General features: G+C 32.7%; 1 protein-coding gene across 1 annotated transcript in view; it reads right to left on the minus strand.

Annotated features, from left to right (window-relative positions):
• The window catches only part of ZCCHC7 (zinc finger, CCHC domain containing 7), a 258,840-nt gene that overhangs the window by 18,198 nt on the left and 223,489 nt on the right, over window positions 1-17,153 (minus strand). Inside the window, exon 6 of the mRNA XM_010847094.1 lies at window positions 15,154-15,189. Within this exon, the coding sequence (XP_010845396.1) occupies window positions 15,154-15,189 (36 nt within the window). The remainder of the gene's footprint in view (window positions 1-15,153; window positions 15,190-17,153) is intronic.

The following is a 17,153-nucleotide window of genomic DNA, read 5'->3' on the forward strand; positions in this document are numbered from 1 at the left end:
ACAATTCAAAATTCAATGTCCCTAAGTAGTTTTATTGGAACACAGCCAGGCTGCTTTTCACGCTGTAAGAGACCAGTGACAGGCCTACAAAGCTAAAATATTTACTATCTGGCTCTTGACAAAAAAAAAGTCTCCCAACATCTCACCTAGAACACAGCACATGCTCAATAAATACCTGGTGAATGAGTAGATGTTACAGCCTCCAAAATTTTAGAAAGTGACCATGAATTATCCAGCCAATAAAAGTATTTAAAGTAGACATGAATACTGAAACTCTGCTACTGATTGAGGATACACAGCAAAAGCTTAATGGAATTTCTCTGAGTTTACTTTATTGCTTAAGTTTGAGGAAATTGCAAAGAGTACCAATGTTGCTCTGTCTGTCTGCAGCACTCTTCCCCCAGATAAGCATGGTTAATTAAGCTCCTTTGCCTCCTTCAAGTCTTGGCTCAGATGTTATTTTCTTAGTAAGGTCCTCCTGACCACCCTATTTAACACTGCTAGCTCCCTGCAACTGGTGTTCCCTATCCTGTTTCACTTTTTTTTTTTTAAACTCCAAGGTACTCACTACATCTGACACCTGTACTGTTTACTTATTTGGTTTGCCTATCCCCTAACTTGCAGGGATGTTGTCTGTTTTTTTGTTCAGTGTTGTACCCTCACTCCTGGAATAGGCCTAGGTGTATAGTAGGAGTTCACTAAGTATTAATAAATTAATAATCAGATAATGCATATATACGGAGAAGGCAATGGCACCCCACTCCAGTACTCTTGCCTGGAAAATCCCATGGATGGAGGAGCCTGGTAGGCTGCAGTCCATGGGGTCGCAAAGAATCGGACACGACTGACGACTTCACTTTCACTTTTCACTTTCAGGCTTTGGAGAAGGAAATGGCAACCCACTCCAGTGTTCTTGCCTGGAGAATCCCAGGGAGGGGGAGCCTGGTGGGCTGCCCTCTGGGGTCGCACAGATTCGGACACGACTGAAGCGACTTAGCAGCAGCAGCAGCAATGCATATATAAAGTGCAAGGACCATGTAAGTATCCAATACATTTTAGTTATTTTTAATAGTCTGGATACTTTGGGAAATAACATTAATTTTTTTGTGTCATTAAGGGAGAACTCATAAAATTATGCTTTGATATATTAAAAAGGCTGAAAAAATTAATACAGCTTCGTAAGTTCTCATACTTCACCTTGAGGGTGAGTGATGTACTCTGGCAGAACCAGGAAGGAATTAGTAATACAAAGAGAATAGGAATCAGTCATAGTACCAGGAACAGAGAGATCCTTCTAATCATGATTTTGAAACCATGTTTAATGTTGACACTTATTTTATTTTGAAAGTAATCTCATTCAAAAAGCTTCATATTTAGTCCCACTGTTCATTTATGCCCCGGATGAAGTGCAAACACTGAATGTTCATTCATCTGAATAATATCACTAGTTAAAAACTTCCATTATTATAATAAAAATAGCAACAGTATTTATATCGTGCTATGGAAATTCAAACTTTCGCAATAATTAATTAGTAAATGACATGACAAATGCTATCTGCTGCTATCATGTACTAGGACTTAATAGGAATGAAATCAGCCTAGATCTTACCTAATTAGAGAACATTTCTGTATTAGAAAATACAGTACTGAAAACTCAATAATGATTTCCAGTGGACAAGTTTTCATACTATGACCTAACAAAAATCTTACAGCTCTTTAAAGTGTTAGAAATAGAAATCTGTGACTCAATACTTCTGCCTTGGAGCATGTCTTTATTTTTAATTAACGGTAAAGGTCCAATTTAAAGCAGAATGTGTCAACTGATTAGCTCTAAGTTCAAAGTTCTGTCATACATGTCTGTACTGCAGACAAAAAGTTAAATGCAAGGGAATGAATGTAGTTTTCTACAACTTTTTTTAAAGTTAAAAGATTTACCTAAAGACTGACCCACTGGATAACCAAATGAACTATTTATGAAAGCAGTTTTGTTTGTTTTTGTTTTTTGGTTACAGACATTTAAATAATCTTTATTTGTAGGGTGATATCTTGGAGATTACTTTACCATCAATATATAGAAGTAATAACCTGGTAGATAGCATTACCTATGAAAGGTCCATCCCATCTGCTATTCTTGCTAAAAGCTTTTCATGCACCAGTAAACTCAGTAAATATCAGAAGATAAAGCGTAAGCCTACCACACCACGGATTTACTCCTAATGTCTCCTCAAAGTGCAGCCCGATGCAACGATTACAAATGATTTTCTTCTAATGTCATTTTACATAACCCTTTTTTCTGCATGAGTAGTTAGTGCGGAATGAATGAATGAATGCCATTAAAACAGTTAATCATTATCTGGGACACTGGCCTTACTCCCTTCACTACCAGGAATCTCCATGACAAAGGCCAAGAGATCAAAACGCCAGAGCTGCCTCAGTGTCCTATTTCTAACAGTAATTTTTTATGCAAATGAACCTGCTGGGGATCTCCCTCTGTGACCTTGGGCTGCCCTTATCTAGACTGACTTTGATCCAATGAGGGCTTGTATCTAGTTGAAGCTCATTACTATATAGGATCTGCAATCAATTTCATTAATTAAAGGGAATTTTCTACTCCTGTGAATGCAAAATAGACTTATTTTTATAATCATACATATGCTTAAAGATTAGACTATGTTTTTATTAATATAATTTGTTATATGAATATGGATTAAAAAGCAAATACATTAAGTGCTTGAAGTTAAATGTATTCATGACCAAATGTAACACTGAGTAACGCACTGAGCTTAGCTTCAGTCCTCCTGAACATCTGTATACACATCTCTCAAATCAATTATGCTTTTCATGCTTGAGAACTACCTTATTCTTTCAAAAATATTTCCAATTAATTTATTCTTTTAATAAACAGCTCAAGCCTCCTTCCTATATTTATGTATTTTAAAATATCCAACCCAAGTAATCAAATAGGATTTGTCAAGAAAATGTTCCAACAATCCAAAACCTTGCCCACATAGTCAAAGTCCACTAGTTGAAGTGACCTAATGTCATGAATTTCACATTTGGACAGAACAAAAATTTGAATTTAAAACATACTTCTCTAATTTAAATATATTATTTTTACTACCAACTCTAGAATCAGATATAGTATTCTAAGTATTTTATTTAGTTTTATGAAAAGTCGTCAAGGAAAGAATGGATGCCTTCCCTTTCCTTTGGTGTTGTTCACAAAATAAATGCCAACAGAAAAGTAACTGGTACACATTCAAGGAAAATCACAGCTGGTGCCTAAAAGAATCAAAGAAAGAAACTTTAAAGTTGGGCAAATAGTTTTGCAGTGAACTGAACCAAAGCTGGGTCTGTGAAAAGGCAAAAATGCTTATCCTATAAAGGCTAGTATCTTGTTCTCCGTTTTCAGTGGTTTTCTGGAGTGGGCCCTCACACCTAGCAACCTGAACTCCAGGCCTACTCCACCCACGGTTTGAACAAAACCTTCCATTTCTGACAAATATTCACTGTATTACTTCCCTGTGAGAGATTTGGGAACAAAGTCTCATTTTAAAACAAAGCTTCCGAAGATTTTTAAGCTTTGTTTTTCCTCAGTGAAAAAAAAAGAATTCAATTGTATTCCAGCAGACATTGCTATTAATTTCCCTTATATCCTAAAAATTCCATTAAAAGCATCATATATAATGACATACCTGTATTTTCTATGTGTTAAAAAAACTATGTCATGTACCCAACAGACTCCCAATCCATCGAGTAATTCCTTAATTAGGCAGATTTTTGAAACATGTATTATGTACACAACAGACCGTAACGTCTCCTTTGGAGCATTTTCTAGTCTATCGGGTGATTACATCATTAAGCCACACATGCTACGTAGAAAAAATCCTTATGAAAATTCATGAAAAAATGTACAGCACATCATTAGCATGCAGCAGACGTGTATGCTTTTGATATTTTCTCTGTTAAAAAAAAACTACATGAAGTAATTAGTCCAGGTCATGAAAACATGAGAAAGGTACCAGACACTGGTAAAAAAGAAAATTGCAAAAAAAAAAAAATTGCATCTCTCATGGTTAAGCGGAGAGTAATAGAGCAATTTGCTTTATTGGAAGATGAATTCTAAAACAGTGTTCATTTGAACTGCAGCAAATAAAGTATGTTGCTTTATTCTGATTTGAAATTTGATTTGAAATTTCCTATGTACACATAACTTCCTCCCTACCCCTCTTTTGGACACTCTTAAGTTTTATAAGCCAATGGGTTGAAGGCTGCAAATAACCAGTGTGGCAAGACCATTAAGTATTCAAGTCCTTGAAGTACTGTATGTTTGTATACTTATATCTTTATTTTATGTAGCCTACAGTGTAAGGGATTACATGACTGTATCTTTTTCAAGTCAAAACTACACTACAGTAATAAGGATAGAGGTAAACAGTTGGTATAACTCCCAACCAGATAATATATTCACAATGTTAAGTGTTAGGCAAAATCTAACAGACAATATATTTGAAGACTAAAATGAATTAAGCATAAGTTTTATAAGGAGCTATTAAATTGATTAATTTATGGTTTTTCCTTTTGTAAATGACATTCTAACCCTACTTGACCTCCCCCCCAAAAAACCAACAACAAAAAAGAAAACCTCAGTAAGCAGAGAACAATGAACATATGCAAGACAGTAAGGATCACATTAATTTACCCTCTGAATGCTCCAAATCTTCATGGCTTAAAAAGCATCCCAATTTTCTCCAAAGGTAGTGGCATTTATTCACTGGGCCATAGCTAATTTTACATGGAATGCAAAAATGTTAGTTTAAGTTTAATTTACCACCCTATTTAAATATTTCCAATGTAGCTCTCAAACTGCAGAGCTATCCCTCCGTCTATTTTAATTTTAAAGTAAGTTAGCAAAGGCTTCTTTCTTAATCCCCAGAGACTACCTACATAGTGACACAAACGCACAAATTTATGACAGCAACATAAATGCTCTTCTGAAGTAATGTGCAACATTAAGTGAAAATCGTTTCCTGGAAAGATATTATAGGTATCTATATTTTATTTGCCATCTTAAACATATCTGGGTCTTTATGGCCTTATTTTAAAAATGTATTTCCTTTTTATATTTCCTGGTGCAAATGGACTGCATAAATAAGCAATGTGCTATGAGGCTTCAGACCAGCCGATAAAACCTTTCAATTTTCATGCCAGCTTCTTCTTTTGTAATTCAAATCCGCCTGGAAACTGGCAGCTCTGAAAACTGAAACAAGCACTGCCACAAATACCTTGTAATGCTATCGACCTTGTCTGCCCATGCAGTGAGAAAGGGGGATGCGAATGTGTCTGCAGCCATCCAGATAACACAACTCATTTTTTTTGGGGGGGTGGGGGGTGGGGTGGGGTGGGGATAACAGAAGCCAGCCCCAGACTGTGCACCAAAAGCAGTCATTACCAGTCGTGCTGGAGAATAAGTCTCTTCAAAATACACAGTGCATTTAAAAACCATATATGAGGCTGAGCCACTGCTGTCATTACCAATTTTAATTTAGCTCCTTCAGTTTGCCAGCCAGATAAACTCTTTAGTGCTGTTTTTTAATCTATTTGCCACATTTTATGTTTAAGATTATAGTAATATGGACAGGAGAAGGAATCACTTTTAGCGGAAATAAAGAAATAGATCCGCTTATCGGCGCCCATCAGAAAGTTCATTAATCAGCTAGGCTTTGTGCCCTCTAAATTGAAAGGTTAAATAATCCTCTCAGGAATATTTCTCGGCCCCTCCGCCAATTGTCCGGAGAGGAGCTGCCATTCATAGCACTCGGGATCGGTGACAGGGTATCTTACCACTGTTTGGACCCCAAACAATGATGGACAAATGGCCTGGTTTACAAAGAACCTTTTAGTACACGGATGGAAAAGGACCACAAGCTTTGATGAAGGGTGGAGGGATGAGGAGGGCGTGGAGACAGGATGTGGGGGGAAGGGAAAGAGAAGAACACATACATGTGTGAAGCCATTGATATTTTATGTGAATGTTTACTGGGGTAGACTATAAAACACAGAAACCACATTAATATACATCTTACAACCACATGCAGTGCTTAACATATTCAAATCTGCCTATATATTTTGCATATAATTGCACATAAACTATCCCACTGAAAAACTGTAGAATAATAGAACCATAGCTTTATTATATTTATTAGCTAATACACAGGGGATCCAAATAAGCCCCGAGATTCTCATTTTTGTCATAACTTCACATGACTTACAACACATACTTCTTCCCCTGCTGATAGCCCACCCATGCTTATCCTACTGAAATACTCTTAGCCACCAGCCACAAAGGTAGAGAATTCCACAGCAGTAAGTACCTGCTTAAAGGGGGGGAAGTAATGCTTTTACAATATGCTCCATCTTAGCTCCTGCTTGTCCTAAAATAAAGAATATGGAATAGGAATGCTCTTTGAAAGACTATCAATCACATCCATTGAGGAAGTGTTTAATTTTTTGTTGTCCTTTCTGCTGGACCTAGATGAGAATATGGGTGGGAGTCTTCAGAACAACTGATCAAGCTCTTATAACTCAATGTTTTGTGAAATCAGGCTGGTTTCTGGCATCAGTTATATGAAGGCACAGGAAACAGTTTTACCTGAAGGGCAAAAAATTGATATGCTATTTTGCTTCATTTTTTAAATCTGATAAACATAAACTCTCTAGCTTTGGTGGAAAGTATTATAATTGCTTATAAGAGATAACTATATTCAGATGACACTGAAGTTACCACTTAAGAATTATACATTTATTAATAATGTGCTTTTTTCAAAATGATATCATTTTATCTTTGTAATGGTACACATTCTATATCATCATTTTCACTAAGAGAGGGAGTAAATGTTTGTGATCTACTTTTAGAAAGTCTTTATAATGATTTTTAGGCAAATCAAATTAAGAAAATAACTTGTTTGCTATATTTAATTAAAAGTTACCTATATTTCTAGAAAGAAGATGAGCATAAATAACTAGAAAATGAAAACTGAAGTAAATAATTTTAAGAAAAGACACTGCTTATGGGGATTTCATTTCAACAGCTCTAAGGAGGAAACATTTTTAGGAGACAGACATGAAAAGGGTCATTATGGATCTCATCTTAGGCAAATAGAAGACTTTAAAATACATAATCTGAGTTTGGGATACTAGTCCAGTGTTTTATCTCTACAGGAGTGAGTCATCTGTGGGATGGCTGTACTGGAGCTCACAGAGTGTTAAACATAGGCTGTGTGTTAGGTACTGTGCCAAGTACTTTACATTTATTATTTCATAGCATACTTACAACAACCCTAGAAGGCTTTATACCCATTTTTCAGATGAAGAAACTGAGGATCTCAAAAGGGAAATATTTTAACTAGGTTTGCACAGCTAGTAAATGAAAGTTATAATTTAAACCACAGTCTGATCCCAAAGCTGGCATTCTTTCCTCCATATTATGATTAAAACATTTCCTAGTAATTTCCTCAGAAATAAGCCTGCCCTTTCACCCCAATTTTACAGCACATTTTTCTAAAGACTTTAATATGTGAGAAGGAATATGATATAAAGACAAATAAATGAAATGTGAGTGATTTAAGAAGGAGGGAATTAAAATTTTATTGTATAAATATAGTTAAGGAACAATCCAAAATTTAGTTCCCTTAACTGAAATGTGGGATAATCCACAAATACATGTAAAGGAACAATACTTATGTAAAACTGGTATTTATAGACATCCATATACTACAAAATTATAAAGGTGACCTTAAAATCTATTTAAGAGTTAATTCTGTATGAGTTTTGGAAAAGAGGAATTAAAATACTGGGATAGCTTTATTAACAATTGATTTATACAATGAATCCTTTTTACAAAGCTAATATGGATTTCTGAACATTCTTAGTGAATAATTCTTATTTTTCAAATGTGATCTAGTAGTGTATTGGTATACCAATTAAGGGGGAGATCTATTTTAATTCAAAAGATATTTAAAAAATATTTTTGTTCAACTGTCCTCTAAACATGTAGCATTTTTCTTCATTTAATAGTTTAGATATTTCTAAAAAACCAGAGTTGTTGGTCTTGGAGGACCAATGCTGAACTCAAAACAGCTAGAAGAAAATATCTGCAAATGTACAAAAATGTAACTCTCATGACTTTCTGGTATCTGGGGATCAAATGGCAAATGAATTCCAAGTCTAAAATCTGGGTTTATCAGCAATTCATTAACTTACAGTAATTTAAGAGATTTTGCTTTTAAAATATGAAACTTAATTCAACCTAAGTTTACAACTGTATTTTATATCATAACAGAAAATATAACACTAATTGAGAGAGATTATTCATGTCAATAAGTCAAGGGGTTCTTTCAGGAGCCTTTTCCTGAAGATTAGTCAAATGACTGAACGAAACCTTTAAAGGTTATAGTTGATCATGATTGTGAATAATCAATTCCTATATACTTAAGACCTGTTAGGAATTACTGTAATCTACCATGTCATTCACATGCACAACTACTAAAAGGAATGCTTACTACAAATATCACTGGTCCAGTATACTTTTATTCTTGCATTGAAATGTCCAGAGAAGATCATGACAAGCTCAATCACCTGGAATATATTTAAGGAATGCATGAACCACGTGTTCAAAGCACATATGAATAACAATCACTCGAATATGCTAAAATTGTCCTACCTAATAATTCTATACTCTTAACGTGTATTTAACCTGACAAAAAATAAGCATTCAACATTTCAGATTTTTAAATTCTAATTTATTATACAGCTAGGTATTATTGTGCAGTATTAAACTTCATGAATCTTGAAAATTCTCAGGCTCTCTGCTTACATTAACTTTTGTCATATTTGGAACAATATTTCAAAGTGTAGAGCTTCAAAGGAAAACACAATGTAGTTTTCTTTGGGATTATATGAATGATGAATGTTTTTTAAGGAGAAGAAAGAAAATATTTTTAAAATGTTATACATGCTAAAATTATAAATACTTAGAAATTGAGATTTAATTGTAACAAAATTTAAGTATCAAGAAGAAATTGCCCCTATAACGACTAACTATAATTCCTTTCTAAGTATAAAGGTGAACACACTATGGAAAAGAAAAAAAGAGTAGCAAAAAGCCCAAATGTAATTTTCCATGTTTCTATAATCTTTAGAAGAAACATTTATTAACAGGTAAGAAAATATAAACCGCAACAGGTATTTCTTTAAAATTTTAAAATGGAAGTAAAATTTGAAGCCCATATAGTAAATATATGTCTTATATGTAATAGACTTTGCTCCCAGCCACTAAGGGGCATACAAACAGCACAGGAATTTTTTTTGTCAGTTGAAGAAAGGAAGTTTATAATAGAGCTTAAGATTCAATTAGTTTATTATTAGCAACATGCACTACCTAAAAAAACCAGAAATCACAATAATGGGTGATTAGGACATTAAAGATACTTAGAAAATGACAAAAACACAGCTGTTTCCTGGACAAAATATTTATAAAGAATCTTTTCTAGATTGTGTGAATGCTGCATACCTCTCATTTCTTCTGAAACATTTAAATCTACATTAGAATATTTTCACAAAGCACTTCATATTATTTAAATATATTAAAACAACTACTCAAAATATGCCATATTGATTCCCCATTTAAAACAAACTAATTTTTGCATTAAATACTGGAAATCAAGTAAGTTGGGCATTCTCACTGAAGGAGATGACACCTCAATATTCCTTCGACAAAATAAAAATATGAAGGCTCTCTCATGTGCTTTAATAAATAGAAATAAACTATATTCAAATCTAAATAATTTATGCTATTCAAATTCAAAAATAAGTTTGTGTATATACAATGTCTAGAGGTCTGAGGAAACACTGTGAGAGTAAAAATAACATATGCATTTATAATTCACAACATTCACCTTTTTCCCCCTTCCTATTACAGAAGCTTTCGAAAATTGCTTTTTGATGATTTGGCAAATTGTATTTATTTTTAAATGAATCTCATTTATTGAGATTGATAATTCCAGGTTTCATTTGCTTTGAAATTGCATTTTCCAATTGCTTCCAATGATAAGTTCTAGCAAATGTGGTCCAACATGCTAGTGAAAAAAATCAGTTGACCTACTCTTTAAATGTAGTATTTATCTTTTATACTAAATTCAAAACATGGTTAGATTGCACTAAAAAATTATTAGCAAAATGGTGACACTAAATTCTTTAAGAACAAGGTGAGTGTTTTAAGTAAATATTAAAGTACTCACATAAATTTTCCATTTGAAAAAAATCTTTAAAAATTTTGGTCACTGTATAAATATATTTTCTATCTCTGCTATCAAAATGGAATATTAGAAAATAAGTCATCAATGCTTATTCAGAAAACTCTTTTTATTCAGACACCAAAGTAACCTGAAACAGAAAGCAGCATGATTTATTTTCTAGTACTACTATGGAAAGATGGCCCTGAGGTACTACAAAACAGTCATGTACAATCTGAATCCTCAGAGCATAGTACATTCACATTTATGGTAGTGTTCTAGTATTAAGGGCATTTTAATAAAAACTAAAACTCTGAAAAATTTTACAGAGATGTAATATCTTAATAACAACACTTAACCATAGTGATTCAAGACACAGAGGAAAAAGCCCTACAATTTAAACAAGAGTATTTCCAGTTCTTAAGGAAGCTGGCAATGTGAACTGAAAGACCAAAATAAGGGCCTCCAAAATGAATTTATAAAGTCTTAGTTTGTGATAATTTGTATGCCAGTCTTCAAAAAAAAAGTATGAAGAAAAAGGTGACTTAAATAATTCTAAAATAGAGTGAGGCTGAGTTCTCACTCTGTTTGGAGGTATCTGACATTTTAAAACACAGCATGTAACCAGTTCTATTTCCATAGACACACATACATGGAAGAAAAATCAAAGTCCTAGCACTTGATATCCGCTGTGTGGATGGGGTTCTTGTGGGTTTTGCAGTTCTGTTTATGTAGCCAAGAAGCTCTCATTAGGAGATCTAGGATTCCCAATATATAGTCAATGAAGAGAGAGAAAGAGAAAAAGAGGGAAAGATTTTTGTCCATGAAAAGAAAAGGTTTTGGCTTGAGGCTGACTTTTTGAAGCTCTTTTAACTCTTCATTTTTTTTCACATTTTAAGTTAATTAAAATATATTCCATTTTAATATGAGCCAGGTAGAAAACTGTCACCCACCCTAACTGATATCACAATTCAAGGATAAATGCCTTTGTATAGCTGTTGCCTCATAATGAAATTCCACTTTCTTGGTCCTTCCTTCTGGACTATAAAACACAGTTCTAAAGTTAAATTTGAATCTGTTGGCATTTAGGGTTGCCTATTCAATGCATGACAGAGAATGTTTTAGAGAGTAACATTCAAACTCCCATTTCCATACTGTGAAAATCCAAAGAACGCATTTCTAAATTGATGTTTTCAAGTAAGGAGAGAAAACTAAGTGGCAAGATGAAATGATATCGTTAGTGATGGTCCATAAGATACACTCTGGCATTCAATTAGTTCAGGTAAGACTACTATTAATTACTAGTAAATGCAGGTCACAAGCCTTTCCTAAACTAGAAAGGAAGACAGGGAAGCTATTCCTTTCTGTTCATGTCCCTGAGAGCAAGTATTTTGCTTTTTGAGTTCTAGGTATTTCAAACATTTTATATAAAGAAACACTCAAAACCTGATTCTTTCAAAAAGGTCACATTTGCTTCCTGTTTAAACTTTTAGTTAAAATAAAAGGTAGTAGGTTGTAACACATTTTAACAATGCACACAAAGAAATCCAAGCACAAAATTAAACATAAAAGATGTATTGTCCTTTTTGGTTCTTAATACATCTGCCCCCCAAATAGCAAACTCCTGGTTACTTTTTAAAGTAAGTAGATTAAAAACAAGATTAACAAAATGTCTAAAACATGTCAAATTATAGCCTCTACTAGTTAAAAATTCTGTTGGTTGTAAAACTCTGTTGGTGGCCATTTTGGCCTGGGATTTTTAATATAAATGAGACTAGAAATGACAGGGGATGGGGGAAGGGACTTTCCTTCTTGAATAGTTAAAGAGGGAAATTTTTTAAATCTAGAATGAGTTATCTGAAAGATGAAAAAGAATATTCAAAGTTAGGCTTTACCAAAATCTGAAAATATTACAGAAATTAAAATACAAGAACAGTGCTATATTATTGAAGATTTAAAAAACTTTCTAAACATTTTTTGAAGGAGGTAAATACATAAACTATTCAGAAAAATTATTTAAATGCTAAATAAAAATCATATATTATTCTTTTTCCCATGCAGATCTACAAATTGACAATCTAAAGTCATTAAATTATATGATATAATTTTATAGCCACTAAATAAATATATAAAGAAAAATGACATGGCCAAATATTTGCTATAACATGGATATATATAAATATATGTAGTGCCAGAGTTTTATTAGGATGCACCCTTTAGGATGATGGTCTTATTTCTTTTTTCTTTATTAGTATAGTGAGTCTAGTCAAGTCTGGTTAAAAAGCTATTATTCAGATATAAGTTATAAAGGAGACTTTATTTGACCTCTCATGAAATTACTGAAAACAGTGAATACTTCTTTAATTTTCTTATTTCAGAATGTTTTAAGGAATTTCTGATTTGATTTCACAGGATCATTTAAACCAGTCAACTCTACCATCTTTCCTGTGTGTTTGAGAAATAAAACTATGTTTAACCTACAGATTTTTTTTTTTTAAAGAAAGTGATTCCTGGATAGATCTTAAATTGTAGTAGTTAAACTTTAGATTGTGTAAATGTCCTTCTATCCTCACTGACTGGCACTCAGATAAATGCAATCAAAAGCTTCTCAAATGTAAACATTTCTAAACCAGATATACAAATCCACTTCTTCCTTCAAAAAAGAAAGCATAGTTCATTCTGAATAAGAAATGGGCATATTTTGGTTAGAAAAAGAAATTAATCAATGATTATGTGTAGAAATATCCAATTTTAAGAAGATTAGTTTAAATGACTATACAATAGCAGTTCTAACCTGGGCTTCATTAGTTGGTCACTGCCCTGATTGATGCCACATTCATGTGTGAGGGCTACCATGAGTCAACAGATGGCAGTCCATCGCCTAGTAAAAGAGCTGAAGATGACTAAAATCATCATGTATCTTGCTTTTATTCAAGATTAAATATTGCTTAATTGCACACATTAGGATATTGCCTATATGCATAATTAGTTTAGCTGGATTGATGTACACGATTATAAATATACTTGTTTTGCATTTATGCTTGCACAGGAAACTAACACTTAATTACTTATTATTTGAAACTTGATAATTTAGAATTGTGATAGTTATTTCAATATTATTTTGAAAAATTAATCATGATCCCAGATTTAAGACAAACTTTTCAAAATGATTTTGTTAAACCTACAGATAGAATAGACTGTAATTTCTCCAAAGGCAAATTCCTTTTGTTTTTACTTTTTCCTAACTATTCCTTTTATAATTTATGTTTTTCAAAAGCTACAATATTAAACAAACCTTAAAATATCTGTTATACCAAACATTGATTTTTATCCTTCTATGATAGTTATACAAAAAAAAATACAGGTGCAAATAATGAAAAGAATAGTTTTAAAATGGTATTTCCTACACTTCAAGTTTTCATGATTGGAATTCTCTAACTTACAGGAAAACAGAAAATTAATGCAATGTCATATACATTAGGCTATTACTTAATAAAAATGCTGATGAAAAACTTGCTATACAGTTCCAAAGAGTGAAAAGTATAATACATGACTCGATTCCAGTTAAGTTTAGGCTAAGAATTTCACCATAGTGTGTTAGGATAAAAAAAACTGCTACCTATATACAAACATAATGTATTCATATGCATTATATCTGTAACAATATGTGTAATGTGTGTGTATGTGTGTGTGTGTGTGTGCTCACTCACATGTGTGTGTATTTATTTATTTTTGAGTAGGGGATAACACTAAAGAATTTTAACAAAACCCAATTTGGGATCGAGGATAGTAGAGGAATTACAGCTTTCTACCAAGAATCTTTGAACAAAGTAAACAGTGACAACAGAATGTGAAAACAAACCACCTGCTGTACTTCTGGGGCTTGTAACAGGCACACTGATAGTCTGAGTCGACTTATTGGTTTGTTTTTACTTCTTAAGGGGAGAGCAGAAAGAAGACATGCTTTGTAAAAACTTTACCGTTTCTATTTTACTATGTTCTCCTACAAACAAAAAACTTTTTTCATTAAGTTAAACTTTAAAGAACTGCTTTTAAATATACTGCATAACTGTATAAGTACAAGAGTAATTTTTATTGTTGTTTCTTGCTCAGCACAACATATTTAATATATTAAAAGAAATGACTAGTGGGTCTATGGTGAATTACTGAAATTATTTAAGCTAAATATTAAAAATAAACTGACTCATATTATTGAGCTTTAGTCAATTTGATTCCTCAGCAGACTATGTTTTCTGCTTCTACTTGGCCTAAAATCATAGTAAAAGGAAACCAAAGAATTAAATAATTTGAATGGTATAAAGAAGATATTTATACATTTTGAGTAAGTCAAGAAGGGCTTAAGGATATGACAGCTGAATTGTTCTATGTGAAAGATACATTAAGTTTTTTCTAGCTTCACTAAAACATAATGTGTAAAGCTTTCAGTAAAGCCAGAAAAATTATAATGGAACATAGTGTGGATAGTATGCTTGTGGACTGTAGATAATACAACATTTTAAAGACACTGGATTGCTGAATTACTACTGTTCTTTTTTGCTCCTAGCATACTTTTCCCCTTTAATGAATGTTATCTAGGAAAACTGAGAAATACCATGATGTAATCATTAAATGATGTGAGTAATAAAAAACAATGAAAATCTTTCAAGAACTGGAAAATAAAGGACAGAGTAGTGGGCAGGGGAGAAGAGAAAAAGTATATTATTGCTTTCTCAGTGCAAAAATGCTTCAGATTTTTATTATCTTCCAGTAGAAGATGCTTGTCTATATTTTATGGTCAACAGTTCAGAGAAGGGTAAATAGGCTAGGTCTTGGGGAAAATAAAAAAGGTGTTTCTACTCACCGTTAGGTGATACTGCCTCCAGATTTCTGGGCAAGCCTGGAAAATAAAAATATTGATCAGCTGCGAGCATGAAACAAGGTACTTTACAGCCTGTTGGTTTTGGCATAACCCAGCATCCACCGGTGTCGGTCACAGGAAAATAAGAAGCTTAACAGAAAGGGTCTGCATTTCAGCTTCAAAAACCTGGCTAGACAGTTTAATTGAATTTTACACTGGTTTAACACACTCCCTGCCATTGTCAGAAAGCCAGTAACAAAGTTTTCTCTCTCTTTTTTTCTTTTCAGGTTAGAAGTTTTGGGCACTAAGATGTGATTAAGAGCCATAACTCAGTTAAACTGATAAATGAACAGCAGTGTTCAAAAATCAATAAGACTCACCAAGTACACCTTTTAAAAGAACATTTTGAACCCTGGTAGTATGATAGAAAACAATTTAATAGCAACTACTTTTAAGAAGACTTCACTGTAGTTATAAATTTCTGATGTTTTACCTATTCATTTGCTATACTCTATGAAATACATAAAAAAGAACTAAAAAAGCAAAACAAAAGACAGCTTTAAGAATCTTGACTTTTCCCATAAAAGTCAAGTCTTCTCCACTGTTACATTTATAGAGATATAACTTTAAAAACCCAATAAAACCACAATAATTTTGTAAAAGAATGATTTACTGAAGCCAGAATAGGTAACAACAAAACCAAAACAAGCAAAAGCAACAGCAACAAAAACCAGTTAGGAGATACTTCCTTATGGACACACATATAAATCTTTCCTTATGCTTAAATTATGACTCTGTTAAAGAGACACATTTTCTAAGTTCTTCATGAATAGTTGATCAGTTTATTATTGTCTCAGAAAAAGAACTGTTGAAGACAAAAAATATTTTTAATAATAACTATAAGACAGCAATGATTTTAACAAATTAAACTACCAAGCTAAGTAAATGGCAATCCTTAAAGTGGATGTGAGTTTATAGCTTTTGTTTAAAAATGCATATATACACACATATATATACACACACAAACATATACATACACATATGCATACGTAAAATCAAGAGCGAGTTATATCTTTTTTAAACCTTTATAATCTTTGAAACAATTCTTTACTTAATTTGTCATTCCTCTTTATTTTTCAGGGTAGTGATAAAAGTAACAAAGATGATTCATACAATCTAAAATATTACGGGCATGGTAATAACTCAGAAAATAACTTTTGAATGGCAAAATCTCTGATTATACCATTATTAATGATAAAAGTACGTATGTTCCAACCATGCTAAAAATTTTATCCATTATATATCTTAAGCTTAACTATCCAATGGAATTTTCTAAAGAAAGGTGTGCAAATTAGACTACTTAGTGGCCAAATTTCCAATTTAAATGTCATATTCATGTAAACTAAGGTGTCTAACTAAAAAAAGCCACTTATATACAGTAATCTCTGGATGAACAACACTGATCAAAAGCAAACTATTATTAGAAAGTAAAAAGTAGCTTCAGAAGGCAAAGATTCTGTTAGATACCAAACAACAGATACAAACTTGTAGGATACAAAAGTTCTTACAGATGTGTGTGTGTATATATGTATGTACACATATATATATGTGTGTGTATATGTACACACATATTTTTTATAAACATATTTACACACAAAGATCTAATGTACAAGATACCCTTAAATATTCATTTCCTACCTTCCATCATAAGCTTTTTGCTATGTACATATAATTTGAGTTAGATTACTGTAGAGATAAGGAAGCAGTTATTTATACATTAGTTATGGATAGTTCTTGATTACCACAATGTCCTCAGAATAATACGGTTGAAAAATCGCAATCACTGAGTTGTCATACTCTGGCAGAATGCCACTCTACCATGTGACCTTTTCTTGTGTTGCAGCAATTTGGTAATAAAAGAATTACTTGGTTTTTGAACAATCATCTGATTGCACTGTATATGAAGATGATGCCTGATATAGAAAATTAGTACTAAGAGACAT

This window comes from Bison bison, unplaced genomic scaffold (assembly GCF_000754665.1).
Source record: "Bison bison bison isolate TAMUID 2011002044 unplaced genomic scaffold, Bison_UMD1.0 scf7180017864243, whole genome shotgun sequence".
In the NCBI taxonomy this organism is placed as follows: Eukaryota; Metazoa; Chordata; class Mammalia; order Artiodactyla; family Bovidae; genus Bison; species Bison bison.